Source organism: Carcharhinus amblyrhynchos, chromosome 27 (genome assembly GCF_965287045.1).
Source record: "Carcharhinus amblyrhynchos chromosome 27, sCarAmb.v2.hapA, whole genome shotgun sequence".
NCBI classification, from domain to species: Eukaryota; Metazoa; Chordata; class Chondrichthyes; order Carcharhiniformes; family Carcharhinidae; genus Carcharhinus; species Carcharhinus amblyrhynchos.
This window is the reverse complement of record NC_137350.1, coordinates 20,673,588-20,694,876: the sequence shown is the minus strand read 5'-3', so window position 1 is coordinate 20,694,876 and position 21,289 is coordinate 20,673,588. Positions and strand designations below refer to the sequence as shown.

Below are 21,289 nucleotides of genomic sequence, written 5' to 3'. Positions count from 1 at the left end.
TGCAAACCACAGGTCTCAACTAAAGCACACCCAGATAAGAGTCAAGGCACAAGGCAGCTCATGTTTGCCCATTAGAAGAAGGAACAATGGAAAGGGTGTTTTATATACCATTGGACAGAGATATGGCTGTCATTTCTTGATGACATAACATGCACAAGTTATAATTGGACATTATACCTCAAAGTATGAATGTTGTAACCTTAATTAATACTTTAATTGATAAATACTAATTACTTGTAATTGAATTTGAAACAATAATTGCTTGTGTATTACTCAATTCTGCACTCTGACTGGCCTGTATGACTTAGTCAGAGTCCTGTAGCACTGTAGTTCATCAATAAATCATCTTGAAACCACTCCGTGATTTTGTCTGGCTACTAAAGGGGAACAATAGTTTTAAATACAACAAGAAAAACATCAAGACAGCACCGTAACGTATCGACTCATTATTATCTCAGTAGTCCTGTTTCTCAGACCCTCCTCTTTCAGACAGATACTACTCTTTGGCTTCATCATTGGCAGACATGGGGTAGACTTAGAAATATATGCTTAGGGTGCACAGCAATACCTGTCCATCACATCTCCCCACTCCTCTATTCTCTTTATGAAATTGGATTGTGTCCAATGTCCAGTCTTGGAGGAACTACAATTTTCTCCAGGTAAATACTGGGAAGACCAAAATACTTTTCTTTAGCTCCTGACACAAACTCAAAAACAAATTCCCTTGTCCTCTATTGCCCTAATTCCCGTTTGCTTAATGCTCCAGCTTCCCAGTCGCCTTTCGGATTAAATCGCCCATGACCTTTCGTTATCTCTCGACAACACTGAAAACACCCAAACAAATCCCCCACTAAACTCTCAATTCTTTTCATCTGACACATTTATGTGACTCTCTTTTTCTCTTCTTTCCGTCTTCAGACCACATTTTGAAACTATTTTACTAATTCCCTTTGCATCTCCATTTCTCTCTCCTCCTTAAAACTCATCTCTTTAACCAAACTGAGAAGCCCTTCTTTGTCTTGTAGTCCATTTTTTAATCTTATCTCTGAGAAGCAGTTTGAGAAGTTTTTCTTCAATTTAGATACTTTTTTTTGCACATTGTTGGTTCACGCTACACCCTAGTTAAATAGGCCACAAACCTGGGGTCTTATAATGTGTATAGGCATTCCCCAACAGCATTCACTCATCTGTGCAACCTTAAAATCTTTTTCTGAACTTCAACTAGGAGTCAACCTGGAATTGCCAATTTCTAATTAATTCAGTCACATCAGGAAATACAACTTGTACACAATGTCTAATAAAACATGCACACCCAGAGGAAGATATCCCTGATATTAAGGAGCTCACAGATTCTGAGGAAAGGCCACAGACCAGATAATGAGGCAGTCTGCTCACCTCTGGGTAGGGTTGGCACACAATGGTGATGCCAAGTTGGTGGTTTCACACCTACAGAGTTACCAATGCAATCCCTGTGATAGAATGGACAACCACAACCACAACCACTGTGCCACCCCAGTTTGATTGTGTAAGTGAGAAAGTTATATTCCCACAGTATGTGAAATGGGAAATGGTTGAGGATATCTCATCTTCCTAAGACCAAAGTGCTGATTGCTGTAAGCTTCGGATTTGTGGGAATCAGAACTAAGGATTTTTGAGGCAGGTCACACCTACATATTGGCTCTGAGGTCAGTTCCTGAGGATGTGTGATAGATGTGACTTTCATTTGTGACAACATTAGAAGCATGTTATTAATTTCAGTATCAATGAAGCCCATGGCTACTTCAATGCTGCAGCAAACAGCTCAGGACAATTAGCCTCACTTCCTCCATGGGAGCAGCTTTGAACAGAGTAGACAATAATTTTTATCCTGGCTTTCAAACTCTGGCATCCAGGATTTGGGTTGCTGACTCACAGGACTTTCAAAGACAGATATGTGCCATTAAACCAACCAGGTCAGTGGATCAATGGGATCACAGATTCAGGGCCAATCAGAATCATGGGAATCATAGAATCAATTCAATGCAGAAGAAGGCCATTCAGCCCATTGAGTCTGCAGCTTGAGATCAGTGGGGGTGAAAGGGGGTCCCCTGTCACTCTACCTGAGATTGGTGGGGGGTAAGGGGGTAGGGTAGGGACCCATGTTTGGTCTGGGCTATTCCCAGTCTGCGCATGCACAGTTGGAGGTGCCGATTGAAGCTGCAGGATTTTGGGTGTGATAAGCCCTGTCCATAGGCTTGCGCAACACAATTTGGACTCACTGATTTTTTTTGGGGCAAGGTGCGTATGGAGGGGTGCCTCAGAACAGGTCTGAAAATTGGATCTGAAACACTCCCAGTTTGAAGTCCGTCCTGCACTTAGCATCAAATGGACTTTCAGGCAGGGATTTTAATTTGAACTATGTAGTAAGAAGCCAGTTCCAGTGCTCCAACTAATGGTTCATGAGGAAAAAGATCTTAATCCAGGAATTAGACAGTCATTTATTGTTACGATCCAGTTACAAGAAATTAGCATATCCCAATCAAAGATTTATATTTGCATGGAAATTATATTTGTATCCACTCAAAACTATCGAAGAGGTTTTCATCATGCAAACATAAGGAGATAGTTGTCCAATTAAAACTTGTGCGCATTTTCCTAATTATAATATCAGCTAATGTTTTTTGGGGACCCGAATTTGAATCCCACTGAGGCAGATCGTAGAATTTGAATTCAGTTAAAAAAAAATCTGGAGTTCAGAATCTACTGATGACCATGAAACCATTATCGATTGTCAGAAAAACCGGTTTGGTTCACTATGTCCTTCAGGGAAGGAAATCTGCCTTCCTCACCTGGTCTGGTCTACATGTGACTCCAGAACCGCATCAATGTGGTTGACTCTCAACTGCGCTCTGAAATATCCTGGCAAACCATTCAGTCAAAGGCAACTAAGGATGGGCAATAAGTGCTGGCAAGTAATGTCCATGTCCCACGTAAGAATCAAGAAAATGTCTAGCAGTGATAGCTATATCTCTGACCAATTGTATATTAACCTCCCTTTCCATTGTCCCTTGTTCTAATGGGCAAACCTTACCTGCAGCTCCACATCATCGAATTAAATGGTCCTTGACTCTTATCTGAGTCTGCTTTAATCAAGACCTGTTGTTTGCACATAGTTTTCTCGGTATGAGTGAGATTCCGCTGGCAGCTTATGTGATTTTTAAAGTTTATTTATTAGTACATGCCAGCTTACATTAACACTGCAATGAAGTTACTGCGAAAATCCCCTAGTCGCCACAATCCAGCGCCTGTTCGGGTACGCTGAGGGAGACTTTAGTATGGCCGAACTTGTGTGATTATTAACTCTTTCACAAAGGTATGTTCATCCAGAATGCTAACTCTGCTTTTGAGAAGCTCTTGCTGTTAAGCTGAAAGAGAGGGTGTTGTAAAAATCTCTCAACTCCCACAGTCAGCCTGTGGTGAGCCTAAGGCCGATTAAACTGGATGTCAATAATTTGTTCCAAAACGTTGTTTGCTGCTGTGATGCTACTTAAATTTCAGGCTCAACATATCCCAATTTCAGCTGAGCCTGGCAACATATGCACATAATATTTTACATTGCAACTTTTCCTTAGTACATTTTGAACATAAAAGCAATTGTCTTCATTACTATATCCTAACAGGCATATCATGGGAGGGGACATCTTAGAAATTCAGAAGTTTCCATTCTGAAATTTTAAAAAAAGAATCCACTTTAATTTGTTGGATCGTCAATTAGTTCCCCCGCAGTTTAGGTTTCAGAAATGCCAAGACCAACGTGGCCAGAATTTTACAGTCGTATTGCTGTTCCTTTGAGAGAAGTTTAGAGCAAATTTTTCTTTTAAAAAAGAATCCCAAATTTTCCAGAAGGTTATTTTGAATATTTTGGGAACTGAGCTCGTTCTGTGGGGCTGGAGTCACCTTCTCACTCTTTTAGCTTCGGTGAGCTGGAATGTCAAAGAAATGAAATTTGACACTAATAACATGTGTAATACTTCTTCCTTTATACGCATGCCACCTACTGGTACTAAGAGTGACAGTCTTTAGAGAAAAGCTGCAATGCTTTTCTCGCTCGCCTGGGTGCAAATGCAAATTCCACAGCTCAGGGCTGTAAGGTGCACATTACGAGCCATGAAATTTTGAGGCAATTAATTTTCTTTTGTAAATTTTCAAGAGTCAATTCCACTCATTAATTCCTCACAGTAAATATAGCTTGTTTAAATTTGGTTTGGAGTTGTTAGGTATGAATCCAACAAGCAGAGTGTTTTCTCCCTGGTTCCCACTGACTCCAGGTTTGCTCAGGCTCCCTGAAGCCACACTCAGTCAAATGCAGCCTAGTTATCAAAAGGGCAGATACTTTCATCCCACCTCTGGAGTTCAACACTTTTACGCAGCTGTCAAAGCCTTAGATAAAAAATAGATTGCAAGCAGACCTGGGTATGACAGAACTGGCATATTTCCTTTAAACCAGTTGTGCATTACATAGAAATTACATCACAGAGACAGACTTTTCAGCCTAACTAATGTGTATGCTGTACACAAATGTCCACCCATCCTACTTCTAACACAGTAAGCATGGCCTTCCACTCCCTTTATCTCCTATGTAGTTATGTCATTTTCCTTTAAATGTATCTATATTATTTCCCTCACTAACCATGTGGTAACAGGTTCCAGATTCTAATCACTCTCTGGGGAAAGATGTATCATTTGAATTCGTTACTGCAATTATTAGTGACTATTCTATATAGTTTTGAACTCCCAATCCGCAACAAACAGAAGCATTGGGCTGAATGCAAAGGTCCGTTGATCTCAGGCAGGATGTTCCAGCATTGGGGCGAGTGTGGTTGGAAAAATCCTGCCCATTTTCTCTATGTCTACCCTATCAAATCCTAGAGAACAAAAATCTCTATTAGGTCACCCCGCGTCCTCTCTTTTCTAGAGAAAAGTGCCCTACCTTGTTCAGTTTTTCCCGATAGTTTAAACTCTCAGTTATGGCACTATCCTTGTAAACCCTTTATGGCCCTCATAATATGGAGGGCAGAACTGGGCAGTGTTCTAATCACGACTCATAGTGGTGTTATGCATTTGGTTAGGAGCGACAGCAACAATGTACATGCTTAATAAAGTCACTGAGATAGAGAAGGAGCTGGATAGTCTAGCTCACAAATCATTGAAGATCCATGAACAGTGTTACAAGAGCAGAGCAGAGCAGTGCTCTGAAAGCTTGTGATTCCAGATAAACCTGTTGGACTTTAACCTGGTGTTGTGAGACTTTCTGCTATTCCACCCCAATCCAATGCCGGCACCTCCACATCAAGTGTTACAAAACTATTTCAAAAGAGAATTAGGTATTCAGGTGCATTGGAACATGGATGGGATAATGGGGTTTAGAAGTCAGTAGCGAGGCATGATCTTTAGCAACTGGTCAAAAGTTAAAGTTAATTTATTAGTCACAAGTAAGACTTACATTAACACTACAATTAAGTTACTGTGAAATTCCCAGATTCCAGCACCTATTCGGGTCAATGCATCTAACTAGCACGTCTTTCAGACTGTGGGAGGAAACCGGAGCACCCAGAGGAAATCCACATAGACATAAGGAGAACGTGTAAAGTCCGCACAGAGATCCAAGCCAGGAATCAAACCCAGGTCCTTGGCACTGTAAGGTTGCGGTGCTAACCACTGTGCCGCCCCTATGGTTCTTTCCTGTCCTACATTTTTTTGGATGTCCATGTATGTTTACATTTAAAAATAATTTGTAATGATTTCCAATCATTTGGACATGGTTTCGTGAGAGGGAAATCAGGTTTAACCGATTTATTGGAGTTTGTTGAAGAAATAACATGTGCTGTGGATGTAATGTATTTCAATTTCCAGAACACATTTACTAAGGTGCTACCTCAAATGTGGCTGTGAAAAATAGAAGTTATTGATATGGGGGTAACATATTGGCAGGGATAGAAGATTGGCTTGCAGCAGGAAATGGACAGTAGGTATAAATGGTCATTTATTGGTTGACAAGGTGTAACTAATGGTGGGCCACAAGGATCAGTGCTGGGATCTCAACTGTTTACAATTAATATCAATGATTTGGATAAAGGGACTGAAGGTATAAGGTTGCTATATTAGTTGATGACACAAAGACAGATAGGAAGGTAAGTTGTGAAGGGGATGTAAGGAGGCTACAAAAGAACGTAGACAGATTAAGTGAGTGGGCAAAGATTTGGCAAAAGGAATACAATGTGGGAAAATGTGAACTTTCCTTTTAGACAGGACTAATAAAAAAGAAGCATATTCGGGTATTACAAATCCCAGAAGAGATGTTTGGAACAGTTGCTCTCAGCTGCATTTTGCAATTTGATATTAAGTGATGAAAGCTGTGAAGGCCAGTAAAGGATTTCCCAGACGTTTTTGAGATGATTTTTAACAAAATAAATGTTTATTAAATAAAATACCCACTTAAGTATCTTAATGGCTAGACATCATTATCTTTAAATTTACCCAGTTCCATATCCCTCTCTTTTCCTATCTTGTGAGTTAAATGTCCCCAAACAACATCCCATAGATTTTAAAACTGCAGGCAAAATCCAGTGATCGTTTTCACACCATATGGATTAGGAGCACAAAGAGAACACTCAGCCCCTCAAGCCTACTCCACCATTCAATAAGATCATGGCTGATTTCATTGTAACTCAACCTCACATTCCTGCCTACTCCCAAGCCTTTCGCCCTTCGTTTATCAAGAATCTATCCACCTCTGCCTTAAATATATCCAAAGACTCTGCTTCCACCACCTTTTGAGGAGGAGAGCTCCAAAGGCTTACTGTTCTCTGGGAGAAAATAATTCTCCTCATCTCTGTCTTAAATAGATGACCTCTTATTATTAAACAATGGCCCCCTAATTCTCATTCTCCCACATCTATCCTATCAAGACCCCTCAGGATCTTATATGCTTCAATCAAGTCACCTCTTATTCTTCTAAACTCCAGGGGATACAGCCTAACCTGTCCAACCTTTCCTCCTAAGACAACCTGCCCATTCCAGGTATTAGTCTATAAACCATCTCTGAACTGCTTCCAATGTATTTATACCCTTCCTTTAATAAGGGGGCCAATATTGTACACAGTACTCCAAATATGGTCTCACGAATGCCCCATATAACTGAAGCATAACCTCCCTACTTTTGTATTCAATTTCCCCTGCAATAACTGACAATGTTCTATTAACTTTATTCATTACTTGCTGTACTTACATACTAACCTTCTGAGATCCATGCACTTGAACACTCAGATCCCTCTGCATCTCAGAGTTCTCACCATTTAGATAGTATGCTACTTTTTTTTATTAGTCTTCTGATCAGTTATTGCAAAGGAAATTGAATACAAAAGGAGGGAGGTTATGCTTTAATTTTTTTTTGTTTTTATTCCAATTCAATCAAATTAAATCCAATTCAGAGTGTCAACAAGTTGAGACATTCCCAATCCAAACTGACAAGATCAAGCCCTGTCTTGGGCTTGATCTACATGACCCAAGCTGATTGGAGCAGGTATAGCTCCTCCTCCAAGGCTTGAGCTCATTTGCATCTTAGCCAAAAGGCCAAGATGCCGCTTTTAAAAATTGCTTAAAATGAAACTAACATGTAACCTAATGACTTCAACCAAGCACAGCATACTACACTTGATCTTAGCCAAAAGGCCAAGAAGCTTTAATTATGCAGGCCATTGGTGAAACCAAATTTGGAATACTGTGTACAATATTGGTCTCCTTATTTAAGGAATGACATAAATACATTGGAAGCAGTTCGGAGCCATTCAGACTCAACGTTGAGCAGTCCACACAAAATGAGACTTTTTTTAGACATTGGGAGAATTTCATCAGGGGACAGCTTGCTTGGCTGGTGGAACTTTAATGGAACTGCCACAGAAATCCATTCATATCAGCGTCCTCTGGTTTCTGTAGCGTTTCTGCTGCATTTCGGGTGAGGAATTTAACCCCCTAAAAGCTTGCTTAAGCTACGAAAATAATTCAAGTTTCACACACAAAACTTTGCAAGCATTTATTTCACATAGAGAGATTAGGTAATAGAAGGTGTCACATGATTGAACAAACCTGTCGAACATCAAAAGCATGACTATAATCTGAGATCTGTCGTTGCATCTATAAAGATCCATCTTGTGCAGCAGCTGTCAACCCACCTCTTTCTGCCTGTCATCATGGGCCCTCGCCCTACCTACCTCCCCCCTCCCCCCACCCCAGCATAGCCTTCCTTCCATATTGCCCCACTTGCCTTCATCAGGCCACCACCAACCCCACTCCCTTTGCATTTCACCCCTGTTGAATTTTCAGCCTTTGTTGTGGTGACTGCATAAGTCCTGCTGCATACTGCTGTCCAGATTGACACTGGTGTATGGCACCAGGGACAAGGAGACCCCTACATTCCCCAGCCCCAGGGGTTGTAATGGACCAAGATGGTGACACAGGAGGGTGCATGGGTATCGTGCTGTCCATGAAGACCCAACTGGGCATGGAGATGGAGGGCAGGACTCGGTCTCCTTCGACAGGGTGACTTCAATGCATCAGAATCAGCGCAGCACTGTGGTCGAAAGGCTCTGTTGTACTCACCTCGAGCTCTCGTGCTAAGTAAGGACCAGTTTGTACACACTCCTCGTGAGCAATCGGGTTTGACGCTGACATGGTTTCTGGCTGGCATGATGCAAGATTGGAAAGTCTGATGGGACACTGGCAGGCGGCTGTTTAATAAGCATTCATGAAATGTAAATTAATGCAAATAGCATTCACGCCGGAGGATTGAGCCGCCATTAACCTGCCACTGGGAGAACTGGCAATGTAATTTTGTGTAGCAGGTTTCCAACATTTTGGCTCTCGCTGGATTCTCCATCATCCAGCACCAAACCCAGCACCAATTTGGGAGAATTCTGCCCATTGACTGTTGCTGCAAAAGATGGCTCTTTATAGCTGCAATGATATATCTCAGATTACAGTTACGCTATGGATGGCAGAGGGAAGACCAAGGGGAGGGGAACTGGACCCTGGCAAGGCTGCATGGAAAGCCCACAAAAAGGGGGTCCAAGGGATGACACATTGCTCCTATTTCTTATGTTCTTATGTTCTTACTGGAAGGGGTTACACAAAGAATCAAGATGTGGTGGATGGAGGTCTAAGTGGGGCATGGACACCTCACAGATGATGAGTTCGGGGGAGAGTGGTTGACTTGAGAAACAGATTTCGTTTTGGGGCTGCTGGTCTTTTCCCTCTGGATTGCTGACATCCTGCATGATCTACTGAGGACAGATGGGCTGGAGGGAGTGATATGAGTGTGCGGGATTGGTGTTTAAATAAGGTGCCGGGACATTCCAACCCATCAGCTGAGGGCAGCTGGATGAATCAGCTGCTGGCCCACCAAGAGGGTCAGAGGGGAATTCCCCTGCACGTGATTAATGTGTTTCCAAGTGCAGGTTCTAGCACGGGATCCCACCATTCTAGTTTGCACGGCATTTAGTCTCAAAATGGAAGAATTCCAGTTTAATGGACTGAGAATAGGCTTAGAATCCCTACAGTACAGAAAAAGGCCATTCGGCCCATCAAGTCTGCACCGACTACAATCCCACCCACGCTCTACCCCCATATCCCTACATATTTACCCACTAATCCCTCTAACCTATGCATCTCAGGACACTAATGGCAATTTTTAGCATAGCCAATCAACATAGCCCGCACATCTTTGGACTGTGGGAGGAAACCGGAGCGCCCAGAGGAAACACATGCAGACACACGAGGAGAATGTGCAAACTCCACACAGACAGTGACCCAAGCCGGGAATCGAACCCCAGTCCCTGGAGCTGTGAAGCAGCAGTTCTAACCATCTCAGATCTGGGGCAGCATGGTAGCACAGATTAAAGAAACCCCCTTGTTACAGTGGCTATGGCATGAACTTAGTAATCAGTCATAGATAGAGATTTGGTCCGTAGGAGAACTAAAGAACGACAAAATCCAGATCAAACCTTTGAGTAAATGTAATAAGCAGATGTGGAAGGAGACCTACGATGAAGTTTAGCCATAGATGTGGCAGAAAGGGATAGGTGTCGATTGCAAGGGAGTTCTTTCTCTGAGCAGGCAGGGGAGGTCTACTGGATTTCAATGCAGTACAGGCCGTAGCAGGCAAGTTCAAAGTCCTAGAGTTGGAACTTTGGTGTCATGGTGGCCACCAACCATTTAACTGCCCCTATTTCCAGTCAAAGCGCTTGTCGGAAAGTGGGGCATGTCCAGATGACATACAGGAAAGGAGGAAACGGTAATACTCCAGGTCATTGTGAAGCACCAGGTTGCACCATACGCTAAATCAAGATCTTGGTGGACTTAAAACTAGTTCAAGAGTCTGGAAATCCTTGAAATAGGAGTTACCAAGCAAGAAAGTCAAGGGTTATACTCAGCCAGACAGCAAGAGAAACAGCACATGGAAGATGAGGATAATAGGGCTGAATATATAACCACAGTAAAAATGAAAGTCAGAGATTCACAACTTCCTTTAATCATTGACACAATTGCAGCAGTGTCTGTTATCTTGGAAGGAGAGTACAAGAAATTCCTAAGTTACACTTACTCATGCAAAATTGGTGAGAACTGACCAGTAGGGCAGCACAGTTACACAGTGTTCACATTGCTGCCTCAGAGTTGTTTGATTCCCAGCCTGGGTCATTGTCTGTTTGGAGTTTGCGCATTCTCCCCATGTCTATGTGGGTTTACTCCAGGTTCCCCAGTTCCTCCCACAGTCCAAAAGACATGCTGGTTAGAATCATAGAATTCCTACAATGCAGAAGGAGGCCATTCAGCCCATCGAGTCTGCCCTGACAACAATCCGCCCAGGCCCTATACCTGTAATCCTATGTATTTACTCTGCTATTGCCCCTGACAGTAATGGTCAATTTAGCATGGCCAACTAACCTAACTCGCACATCTTTGGAGTTTGGGAGGAAACTGGAGCACCCGAAGGATACCAATGCAGATATGGGGAGAATGTGCAAACTCTACACAGACAGGTTAGGTACATTGGCCATGCTAACTTCTCCCTCAGTGTACCTTAAACAGGCCCTAGAGTGTGGCAAATTGGGGATTTTCACAGTAACTGCATTGCTGTGTTAATGTAAGTCTACTTGTGACAAATAAAATTTTTTAAAAACTTTAAACGTGTTATTCAAATAACAGTGTTAGGTGAACCTAATGTTAGGATAGAATACAATGATACATGTTATAACTTGCCATTGGTAGTAGTAGGAGAGAACAAAGCCTCCCTGATGGGAAGGAATTGGCTGGAGAAAATATGGTTAAAGTGGACTGGATTATTTACAGTAGGAATCAGTAGGTTTGACATTGAGAATGTGCTAAGAGAGCACAAAGTGATCTTTGAACAAAGAGAACCAGATGATTGAAAATTAGGTATCAAAATGAGATTAAGTCAGCAGATCATGCAAATATAGATTCCCTTTCAACATTTCCCTTGAAAACTGATCCATTTTTAGCCACTGAGTTAGCTGTGAATTGCTTTACATACACAAACATCTGCCAGAGAAATTAGTGAAAGAACTCTCATGAAAAGTGGTGCTCAGTAAAGTGTTCAATGGCAGTCCTAAGGAGTGTGATGATGAGAAATGGCAGAAGTATGTCACACAGAGCGATGAACTGAATGTAGATCAAAGCTGAGTCCTTTGGAGTTTAAGAGCCATTAGAAAAAAATTGTCAGAGGAACTTCATCATGCATTCAGCATACAGCTTATCTTCATTGGTGAGGGCATTGAGTCTAAAAATTCACAAGTCATGCTGCAGCTGTATAGAACCTTAATTAGGCCTCATTTAGAATATTGTGTACAATTCTGGTCACCACACTACCAGAAGGAGGTGGATGATTTGGAGAGGGTACAGCAGACGTTTACCAGGACATTGCCTGGTCTGGAGGCTTTTAACTATGAGGAGAGATTGGATAAACTTGGTTTGTTCTCACTGGAGCAATGGAGGTTGAAAGGTGACCTGATAGAGGTTTACAAGATTATGAGTGGCAAGGACAGAATGGATAGTCAGATGCTCTTTCCTAGGTTAGAAAAGTCAAGTACTAGGGGACATAGGTTTAAGGCGCGTGGGGAAAAATTTAGAGGAGAGATGCAAGGCAATCTTTTTACACAGAGAGTGGTGAATGTCTGGAGCACGCTGCCCGGGGAGGTGGTGGCAGCAGGTATGATAGCAGCATTTAAGGAGCAACTAGACGAATAGATGAATAGGTCGGGAATGGAAGAATATGGGCGCCGTAAGTGCATATGGTTTTAGTTTAGGCAGGCATCATGGTTGGCGCAGGCTTGTGGGGCCAAAGGGCCTGTTCCTGTGCGTACTTTTCTTTGTTCTTTTGTTCTTTGATATTATGATATTATAGTCATTATGAGAAAGATATAGCAAGAAGTCATTTTTGGTAAAGAGTTGGTGAAAAGTTATGGAGTGTGTCTCAGAATGACGAGTGATCCAACCTAGGTTCCTTTCATTCCATTGTCAAATGCAAGAAAGGGAGTGAGTGAGTCCCAATTATTTGAAGTGGAAGGGGAAAATCGAGAGTTGTAAGCGAGTTGATAAATGTCAAGTCTATGCCCTATACCATAAGTGTTAAAACTGTTGAGGGGTTTGAGAAATTGACATGAGATCTAAGGTCTACCAGAAGTATTGAAATCAGATAATGGTCTGCTATTTACATCGAAAGAGTTTGAAATAATTTTGAGCAAGAATGGAGTCAAATGTGTTCCAATGCCATAGAATTGCCCAACATCGAATGGTGCTACAGAAAGACGTGTAAAGATTGTGAAGAGATCTGTGTAGAGGTGCTTGTTGGGTGACATACTAAGCAGTCATGTCCATGCTTCCCTTCAGTATAGGCTGTACAATTTTCTGTTCCCTTGCAGAATAACCCCACAGCCTACAACAGGCTGCTCAGCCTTGCAAGTAGCACAATATTCTGTTTGCATAAGCCAATAGCAAATTAAGAAAAAACAGCTTTGGTCTCCTTATCTAAGGAAAGCTATACTGGCATTGGAGGCAGTCCAGAGAAGGCTCACTAAATTATCCTGGGTGTGAAGGGATTTTCTTATGAGGAGAGGTTGAGTAGGATGGGCCTGTACTCATTGAAGTTTAGAAGAATGAGAGATTACTTTATTCAGACATATAGGATTTCAGGGGGCTTGACAGGGTAGTTGTGGAGAGGTTGTTTCCCCTTGTGGGAGAGTCTAGGACCAGAGGACATAATCTCAGAGTAAGGGGTCACCCCTTTAAAACAGAGATGAGAAGGATTTTTTTCTCTCAAAGAGTATTGAATTGTTGGAATTCTTTATCACAGAGCACTGTGGAGTTTGGGTCATTAAGCATGTTGAAGACTGAGATAGATAGATTTTCAGAGAATCAACGGTTATGGGACAAGGTGGGAAAATTGAGTTGAGGATTATCTTATCAGATCAGTCACGATCGCATTGAAAGGCGAAACAGACTCGATGGGCCAAATGGCCTACTTCTGCTCCTAATTCTTATGGTCTTATAGAAATGCAAGACAGGGTGAGGACAAGTCATGATAAATCAGGCATGAAACTGAGAGAGTTCATCACTGGTCAGAAGGTCATGGTCAGAGTTGTTGAGAGAACAAAGTCAAGCAACGGAAATGGACGAAGATGTGCAAACATAAAGGGCAGGATTTTACGGCCTTGCTCGAGCGAGACCAGAAATTCCCGCCCAAGGTAATGGATATTTCTGTTGTCCGACGTGATAGAATTTCGGCGCAAGAGAAATAAGCCAAGAAGGTAAATTGAAAGTGTGTGGGAAGGAAGAAGAAAATTGTTCTTGTCATTGTTTCTTGTCAAATGATGATATTTTTATTAAAAATATACTGATGTTAAAGAAATCATAGAATCCCTACAGTGCAGAAGGAGGCCAGTGGGCCCATCAAGTCTGCACTGACTTTCCAACAGAGCATCCTACCCAGACCCTATCCCCTTAACCCCATGTACTTACCCCACAAATCCTCCTAAATTACATATCCTGGGACATTAAGGGCAATTTAGCATGGCCAATCCACCTAGCCTGCATATCATTGCAATGTGGGAAGGAAACCAGAGCACCCGGAGGAAACCCACACAGACATGGGGAGAACACGCAAACTGCACACAGGCAGTCACCCAAGTCTGAGAATCGAATCTGGGTCCTTGGCGCCGTGAGGCAGCAGTGCTAACCACTGAGCCACCCGTGAAATACATTGTTTAAACCTGTAAATTACTCTGGAAATGTTGGTCAAATGTTTTAGTTGTAATGAAGAACAGATTTCCAATCCAACCTGTTAAGTTTTCAGGTACATCGATATTAATTTGGTCATATTGAATTATGTGCATTTTACATTTGAGTTATTTTTAAAGTAGAGAGGGTGTATAGAGTAGGGCCCTCAGTGTTGCCCTTTCTTTGGCTGAAGTATAAATCACAATTGTTCAGTAATGGCTGCCTGCAGTTGTGCATGTGTTAGTTCTGGCAATGCACAACAGCAATTCTGAACGAATTTGCATTATGTTTGGGCGAGCCAGACATAATGTATGTGACAGGAGGTTAATTCTCCACAGTAGCTTCACACAGGCTGTGGTTGCTATGGTGAATTTTATTCTCTGGCAGATTCCATTCTATCTACTTACAAACATTTCATACTTGCTACAAATTAAAAATAGTCTCTGTGCCCGACGAAGGTACTCGGAGCTCCTGCTGATAAAGGGAAATAATGGGCTATGCTTGCAATCGTTTTGCTTCCTGTATCACCATCTACATAAATAGATGAACACTTCAATTGCCAGTTTAGTTTTGTGCGATTTTTCATTCTCTGACGGAGCTTGTTTCTATTTGGATTCCAGATTCATCAACAGCCGCATTTGATTAATGTGAAACCCAACAATGAATACACAGTAGATCTTCATTATTCCACAAATGTTGATATAACATGCCAGGCACAAGATCCCTGTGCGTGCCATCATTCCATACAACCTGTGGCATTTTAATTGCAAAGGCATTACTAATGAAACAGTTCATTGCAAACAAAGCAATGAAATAGTTGAAAAGGAGAAACAAAGTTAGGAAATTTGTGGATAGAAGCTGAAAGAATGTAGGCTTGCAAAGGGGTACAATTTGCCACTAATAAGCGATGTTATCTTCTTATTACTGGGAGAAATTAGATTCTACTCAATCTCAGAACACATTAAGAGATAAGAGGCCAACAAAGCACAGTAAATTGATAAGAATTACCAGTCTTAAAATACAGGTAGAAATAATGCCAACTAGAGATGTAGAATCATAGAATGTCATTCTATATATAAAATTCTATCATATAGGACCCGGGTTCAATTCTGGCCTTGGATCACTGTCTGTGTTTCCTCCGGGTGTTCAGGTTTCCTCCAACAGTCCAAAGAGGTGCAGGTTAGGTTGCTCAATTGCCCCTTAGTGTCAGGGAGATTAGCAGGGTGAATATAGTGGGTTATGGGGATGGGCTGAATGGCCTCTTTGTGCACTGTAGGAATTTAATGATTCTATAATTCCAGAGATGTGCCTTAAATTTAATATTCTGTTTCAGTGTTGGGCATGGGTCTTGTTTTTTATGATCAGGACAGTTAGTTTTAGGGAATGGATAATAAAAAAATGGTTGTTGTGCTATGCATCTACCTACTATTTAGTAGACATTCACCCTTTCCATGAACAGTGGCTGCAAAATAAATCTTATATGGAAGCATTTGTAAGACCAATTTTAAGTTGGTACGCTGGATGAAAATAGGGTTTTTACAACTCGAGTGATGTGAGTACCACTCTGTTCCTGTCCCTCACATAACGGCTAGCATATTGACAGGTCTTTCATCAAAGGACAACCCAAGCCTGAGCCTGAGTCAGACCAAAGCCTCATTCAATTCTACAAATCAGGATTCAATGATGCATACAGAGCCCTGTTTGAAAGTTTGAGATACAAATAAGTGAATGACATACTAAATGGGATGACTGGACATGTTTAATTATTTTGGGGGGCCAGGAGGAGCAGGAATATTTCCCCTCAGACTCCCTGGGTCAAAATCCTGGAACTGCCTCCCTCACAGCACTCTGGGTGTACCTACAGCACAGGGACTGCAGCAACTCGCCACCATCTTCTCAAAGGGCAATTAGGGATGGGTAAGAAATGTTGGCCTAACCAGCAACGGCCGCATCCCATAACTGACTATAAGAAAATCCAGAAATGACCATATCTTTTCCTAATCTCCCATTCCATTCCCCAAACAGCTTGTTCAGTATAAGAGGTGCCCAATTCTCTGCACTCCAAGATCTGCTGATTTTCAGTCAAGCTCCTATTTAGCAGAGCATCAGAAATGAGAAATTGCCGTTTCTGTTTTTAATGTAGTAGTTGATGTCAAACCTGACAGATATTGGCAATAGTTAGCTGGATGGTTTGTACTTGTCAGTTGTATCTTCATCCATAAAGAAATGTGCAGAAGCGCTGCATTGACTTTACCCACAATGGTTGCATCACAGTTTGGTCTGGCTCTTACTCTGCCCAAGATGGCAAGAAATTACAAAAGATCATGAATGTAACCCAATCCATCATGCAAGCCAACCTCCCATCCTTTGACTCTGTCTACATTTCCCACTGCCTCGGAAAAGCAGCCAGCATAATTAAGGACTGCACACACAGTGGACATTCTCTCTTCCACCTTCTTCCATCAGATAAAAGATAACAAAAATCTGAGTTTGTGTACTAAACGACTCAAAGACAACTTCTTCCCTGCTGCCATCAGACTTCAGAATGGACTTACTTTACATTAAGTTGATCTTTCTCTACTCTCTAGCTATGACTATACACTACATTCTGCTCTCTCTTGTTTCCTCCTCCATGAACAGTATGCTTTGTCTGTATTGCACTCAAGCAAAAATACTTTTCACTGTATGCTAATACATGTGACAATAATAAATCAAATCAAAATCAAAAATGCTTTTGAAGTGGATAGAAATTGCCTCACCCTTCTTTCCTTCCTTCGATAGGCAGTGGGACTCGACCTCCCCTGTCTAATGCAGAAGTGATATTGATCATACTCAGGTGATTGGATTCCCAGATGCTCTGCACGCTGTCCATGAAATGTTTTTGAACCTCGAAGGGTAAAACTTCCTCCACATCTCTGTTTTTCACAAAGAATTCAACCTGGTACGGCAATTTCAACTCTGCAGCAAGAAAGATCTTTCATTTAACTTGACTAACAAATGTGAGCAAAATTCCCCTGCAAGGTTTTGTCTACATTAACTGTTGTATTACTGCCTGCAGAAATAACAGCAGACAAATCGTCTCCCGCAGAGTAACCTGTTTGCGTAAAAATGTTGGGGAAAATATTCAAGAGGCGGCTGGATATAGCAGTTGGGGCGAATGGGACCAAAGGTTATGGGGAAAAAGCAGGATTAGGATATTGAGTTGGATGATCAGCCATGACGATAATGAATGGCGGAGCGGGGTCAAAGGGCCAAATGGCCTCTTCCTGCTCCTATTGTCTTCAATGTAAAATGTTGATATATTTTCATTTCACTTGCACAAGAGGAGAAAGTGTAGAGAAAAAAGTGATTGGCTATCAGCATAAACGTATTTTAGACTTTCATTAGTGACTCAAAAACCATAAGGCCGAGACTTTAGATTTCTCAAGGAGGAGTTGGTCCAAGACTGACGCGATGTTGGGTCTCAGACCTGATGTACAATCAGAGTGGGGGCCAACCGGACATTCTCAGGTAAAAGCTAAAGTCGCCGTAGTCCCAGATGGCCATAGTCTGCTCTCTCCTTTGAGGGGGGAGAGCTGTTTGGTGATGATTTAATCTGAAGATCACTACACCTCGGGCGAGGGGGCAAAGATGAGAAGGCGGGACCTTCATGAATAACCTTAGCCAATACAGGAATCTGGAGGCACACCATCAGCAAAGGGTGGGTGATTATGTGAGGGAAAGGGCAGGGTGAGTCAGCTTTCAGGAGGGAAAACTAACAATTGGTAGGAGCAGGGGAAGGTGGGGAGTGGGGGGGAAGGCTGGGGGATGGGGAAAGCAGAGAGTGGGAGAAGGCAGGGGTGGGGGAAGGCGGGGTGAAGGTGGAGGGGTGGGGGAAGATGGAGGGGTGGGGGAAGATGGAGGGGTGGGGAAGGCGGGGGGTGGGTGAAGACAGGGGTTGGGGGAAGGGGGGGTGAGGGAAGGCGGGGGTTGGGGGAAGGCGGGGTGAAGGTGGAGGGGTGGGGAAGGCAGGGGGGTGGGAGAAGACGGGGGTGGGGGACGGCGGGGTGAGGGTGGAGGGGTGGGGGAAGGTGGAGGGGTGGGGAAGGGGGGGGTGAGGGAAGGCGGGGTGAGGGTGGAGGGGTGGGGGAAGGTGGAGGGGTGGGGGAAGATAGGAGGTGGGGGGGTTGGGTGAAGGCAGGGGAGTGGGGGGGGGTGCTGCGGGTGGGGGGCAAAAGCTGCTGAGTAGCAACCAACAGTGGCCTTGATTTTAATTAGGAGTGGAAAGGAGTGTTCTGACACATCCCGGCTCCAAATTCAGGGAAGTAATTTGAAAACTAATTGGAGGGGTCTATTGCTGGCATTTATGGATTTGCAAATGAAAAGAACATGTCCTGCTCAGAATGTATGTGCGAACCACCCACTATATGGGAATGTGTGAACCACCCACTGTATGGGAACCCTGATACCCGTCTTACAGCTGTGGAATAGACAGCATCATTGAATTTCAAGGCCAACGTCTGCAAATAGGTGAATGTTGATCATTCGTCTGTAAGTAAGAGTGCTTTACACATTATATATTATATAAAGCTGGTAAGTTATAAATGTAAAACAATGTGGATTGGTTTTGTAATGTAGCCTTTGTATTGTATGCAAAAAAGATCAGACCTTCACATCAGTTACAGCAGAAACAAATATTTAAGCATTCAAATACACTTGACATAAAAGCCAGAATTTTACCACTCTGCCTGCCATGGGAATCGGAGCGGACGAGGGGCAGACCACAGCCTATTGACCTCCAGTGGGATTTTACAGTTTCAGGACGATTCAACATATAATTCTCCCCTCTGATTCCACCTTCCTGAAAGCACCCCCCCCCGCACCCCCCCCAGCGTGATATCACCTTTAATTGAGGCTGAAATTGTCAGAAAATTTGATCTGCGAGACCTGGGTCCATGCACCATCCTGACTGAGATTTCTGACCCCCTGCCACATAAGGAATGCTGCTGCACAGAGAAAAAGCTGGAAAATCTCAGCAGGTCTGGCAGCATCTGTAAGGCGAGAAAAGAGCTGGTGTTTCGAGTCCAGATGACCCTTTGTTCAAAGAGCGTTGGACTCAAAACATCAGCTCTTTTCTCTCCTTACAGATGCTGCCAGACCTGCTGAGATTTTTCAGCATTTTTTCTTTTGGTTTCAGATTCCAGCATCCGCAGTAATTTGGTTTTATTGAATACTGCCACATTTTGTGTTCGAGCCTACCACCTTTCTACTAAATTAGACTCAGGACATGATCCTGTGCACAACTCCTTTGGGTCTTGTGATTGAATGAAAGGAACCATTACAAAGGTTATGGCAAACAGAAATGCTCCATTCTTTGTCACAATAAACAATCAGGAAGTTAATATCCCCTCATGGCTTGAAGAAAAACTTTTGGCCTTACATCCTGACTTTGAATTATTTCATCATTCCTTTACTGTCACCAGGTCAAAATGAAAATCGGCTACCTTCAGTGTCCAGCTAAATGAAAGCACAAAGCAGGCTTCTGTTGCTGGAACAAAATTTACTGTGCTAAACATTTGAGAATAAATGCACAGACATGGCCTGATACTCAATTATCAGCATTTATCACACACTTTAAAAATGGACATCTGAAAATAAGCATTTGATGGACATTTCTGTCTAAGTAACAAAGGGAAACAGTGGAATAAATCATCCAGTGTGATGAGTGCTTGTAAATACACTGTATAAAAAAGTAGACGGAACCTTTGAATAACGTTTGAAATGATACTTGAAACTTATACATCTGATGTGCGAAGCGTAACTTTACAAGATGTAGATTTTAATTTTAAACACCCTCCCTATCAGCACTGTGAGTGTGCCTACACCACATGGTGGTTCAAGAAGGCAAATCATCATCACCTTCACAAGGATCTTTAGGGATGGGCAATAAATGCTGGCCAGTGATGCCTACATTCTGTGAATGAATAACATAATCACCCAGGAGGTTTATCCATGTCCCAATCCAAATTATTTAACAGAACCTCTGGCACAAATACTTTTTGGTTTTCCTACAAGTTTAACCTTGACAACCCACAAACAATGCCAGAGACATTCATGGCCACTTGCAAATCCTGGTCATTTCCAGACAGTGCCACTGCTGATGGTGATTAATTGCCCAGTGAATTTCCATCTTCCAGTAAGTGTCATTGTGTTATTAACGATATGAGAATATCTTCAAATTAAATCGATCAGTCTGAAATTTACATGATGGGGCCATCTGAACGAGGAAAAATAAAATCAAACTTGCTGATATTCAAACAAAATAACGGGCAGAATTTTACAGCCTCGCTTGGGCAAGACCAGAAATTCCAGCCCAAGGTCAAAGGAGATTTCCAACGTTGGACACTCGCCCGGGTCGATTCCGTGGCAGGCGCGATGGTAGAGTTCTGGCCGATATGTTTTATCTATTAGTTGTGGTTTGTTCGGGATCATAGAAACCATCTGGCCCATCGAGACTGCACTGACCACAATCCCACCCCCCCATCCCTACACATTTACCCGCTAATTCCTCTAACCTTTGCATCTCAGGGCACCAAGAGGCAATTTTAGCATGGCCAATCAACCTAACCTGCACATCTTTGGACTGTGAGAGGAAACTGGAGCACCCAGAAGAAACCCATGCAGGCACGAGGAGAATGTGCAAACCCCACACAGATGGTGACTCAAGCCGGGAATCAAACCCAGGTCCCCAGAGCTCTGAAGCAGCAATGCTAACTGCTGTGCTACCGAGCCACCCCATAATCTATCTCTGTTTTTTTTTCGGAGTGTGACTCTCCATTAGCTCATCAAATTATACAATATCTAAAAGTCAAAACAATGTGGATCCTCAGATAAATTAACACATTGTAAATAAAGTGGGTTCATTCATTCAGGCTTATTTCACAACCAAGTGACAAAGTGGGGAAGTCATCAATTGATTATTTCA

At 42.6% G+C, this 21,289-nt stretch overlaps 1 protein-coding gene and 1 pseudogene across 1 annotated transcript in view; both read right to left on the bottom strand.

Moving 5' to 3' along the window:
• Positions 1-21,289, bottom strand: part of sgca (sarcoglycan, alpha) — a 60,794-nt gene that overhangs the window by 24,739 nt on the left and 14,766 nt on the right. The window contains exon 5 of the mRNA XM_080213324.1: positions 17,085-17,283. Coding sequence (XP_080069450.1) covers positions 17,085-17,283 — 199 coding nt within the window. The remainder of the gene's footprint in view (positions 1-17,084; positions 17,284-21,289) is intronic.
• Positions 7,547-7,722, bottom strand: LOC145359349 (U2 spliceosomal RNA; annotated as a pseudogene).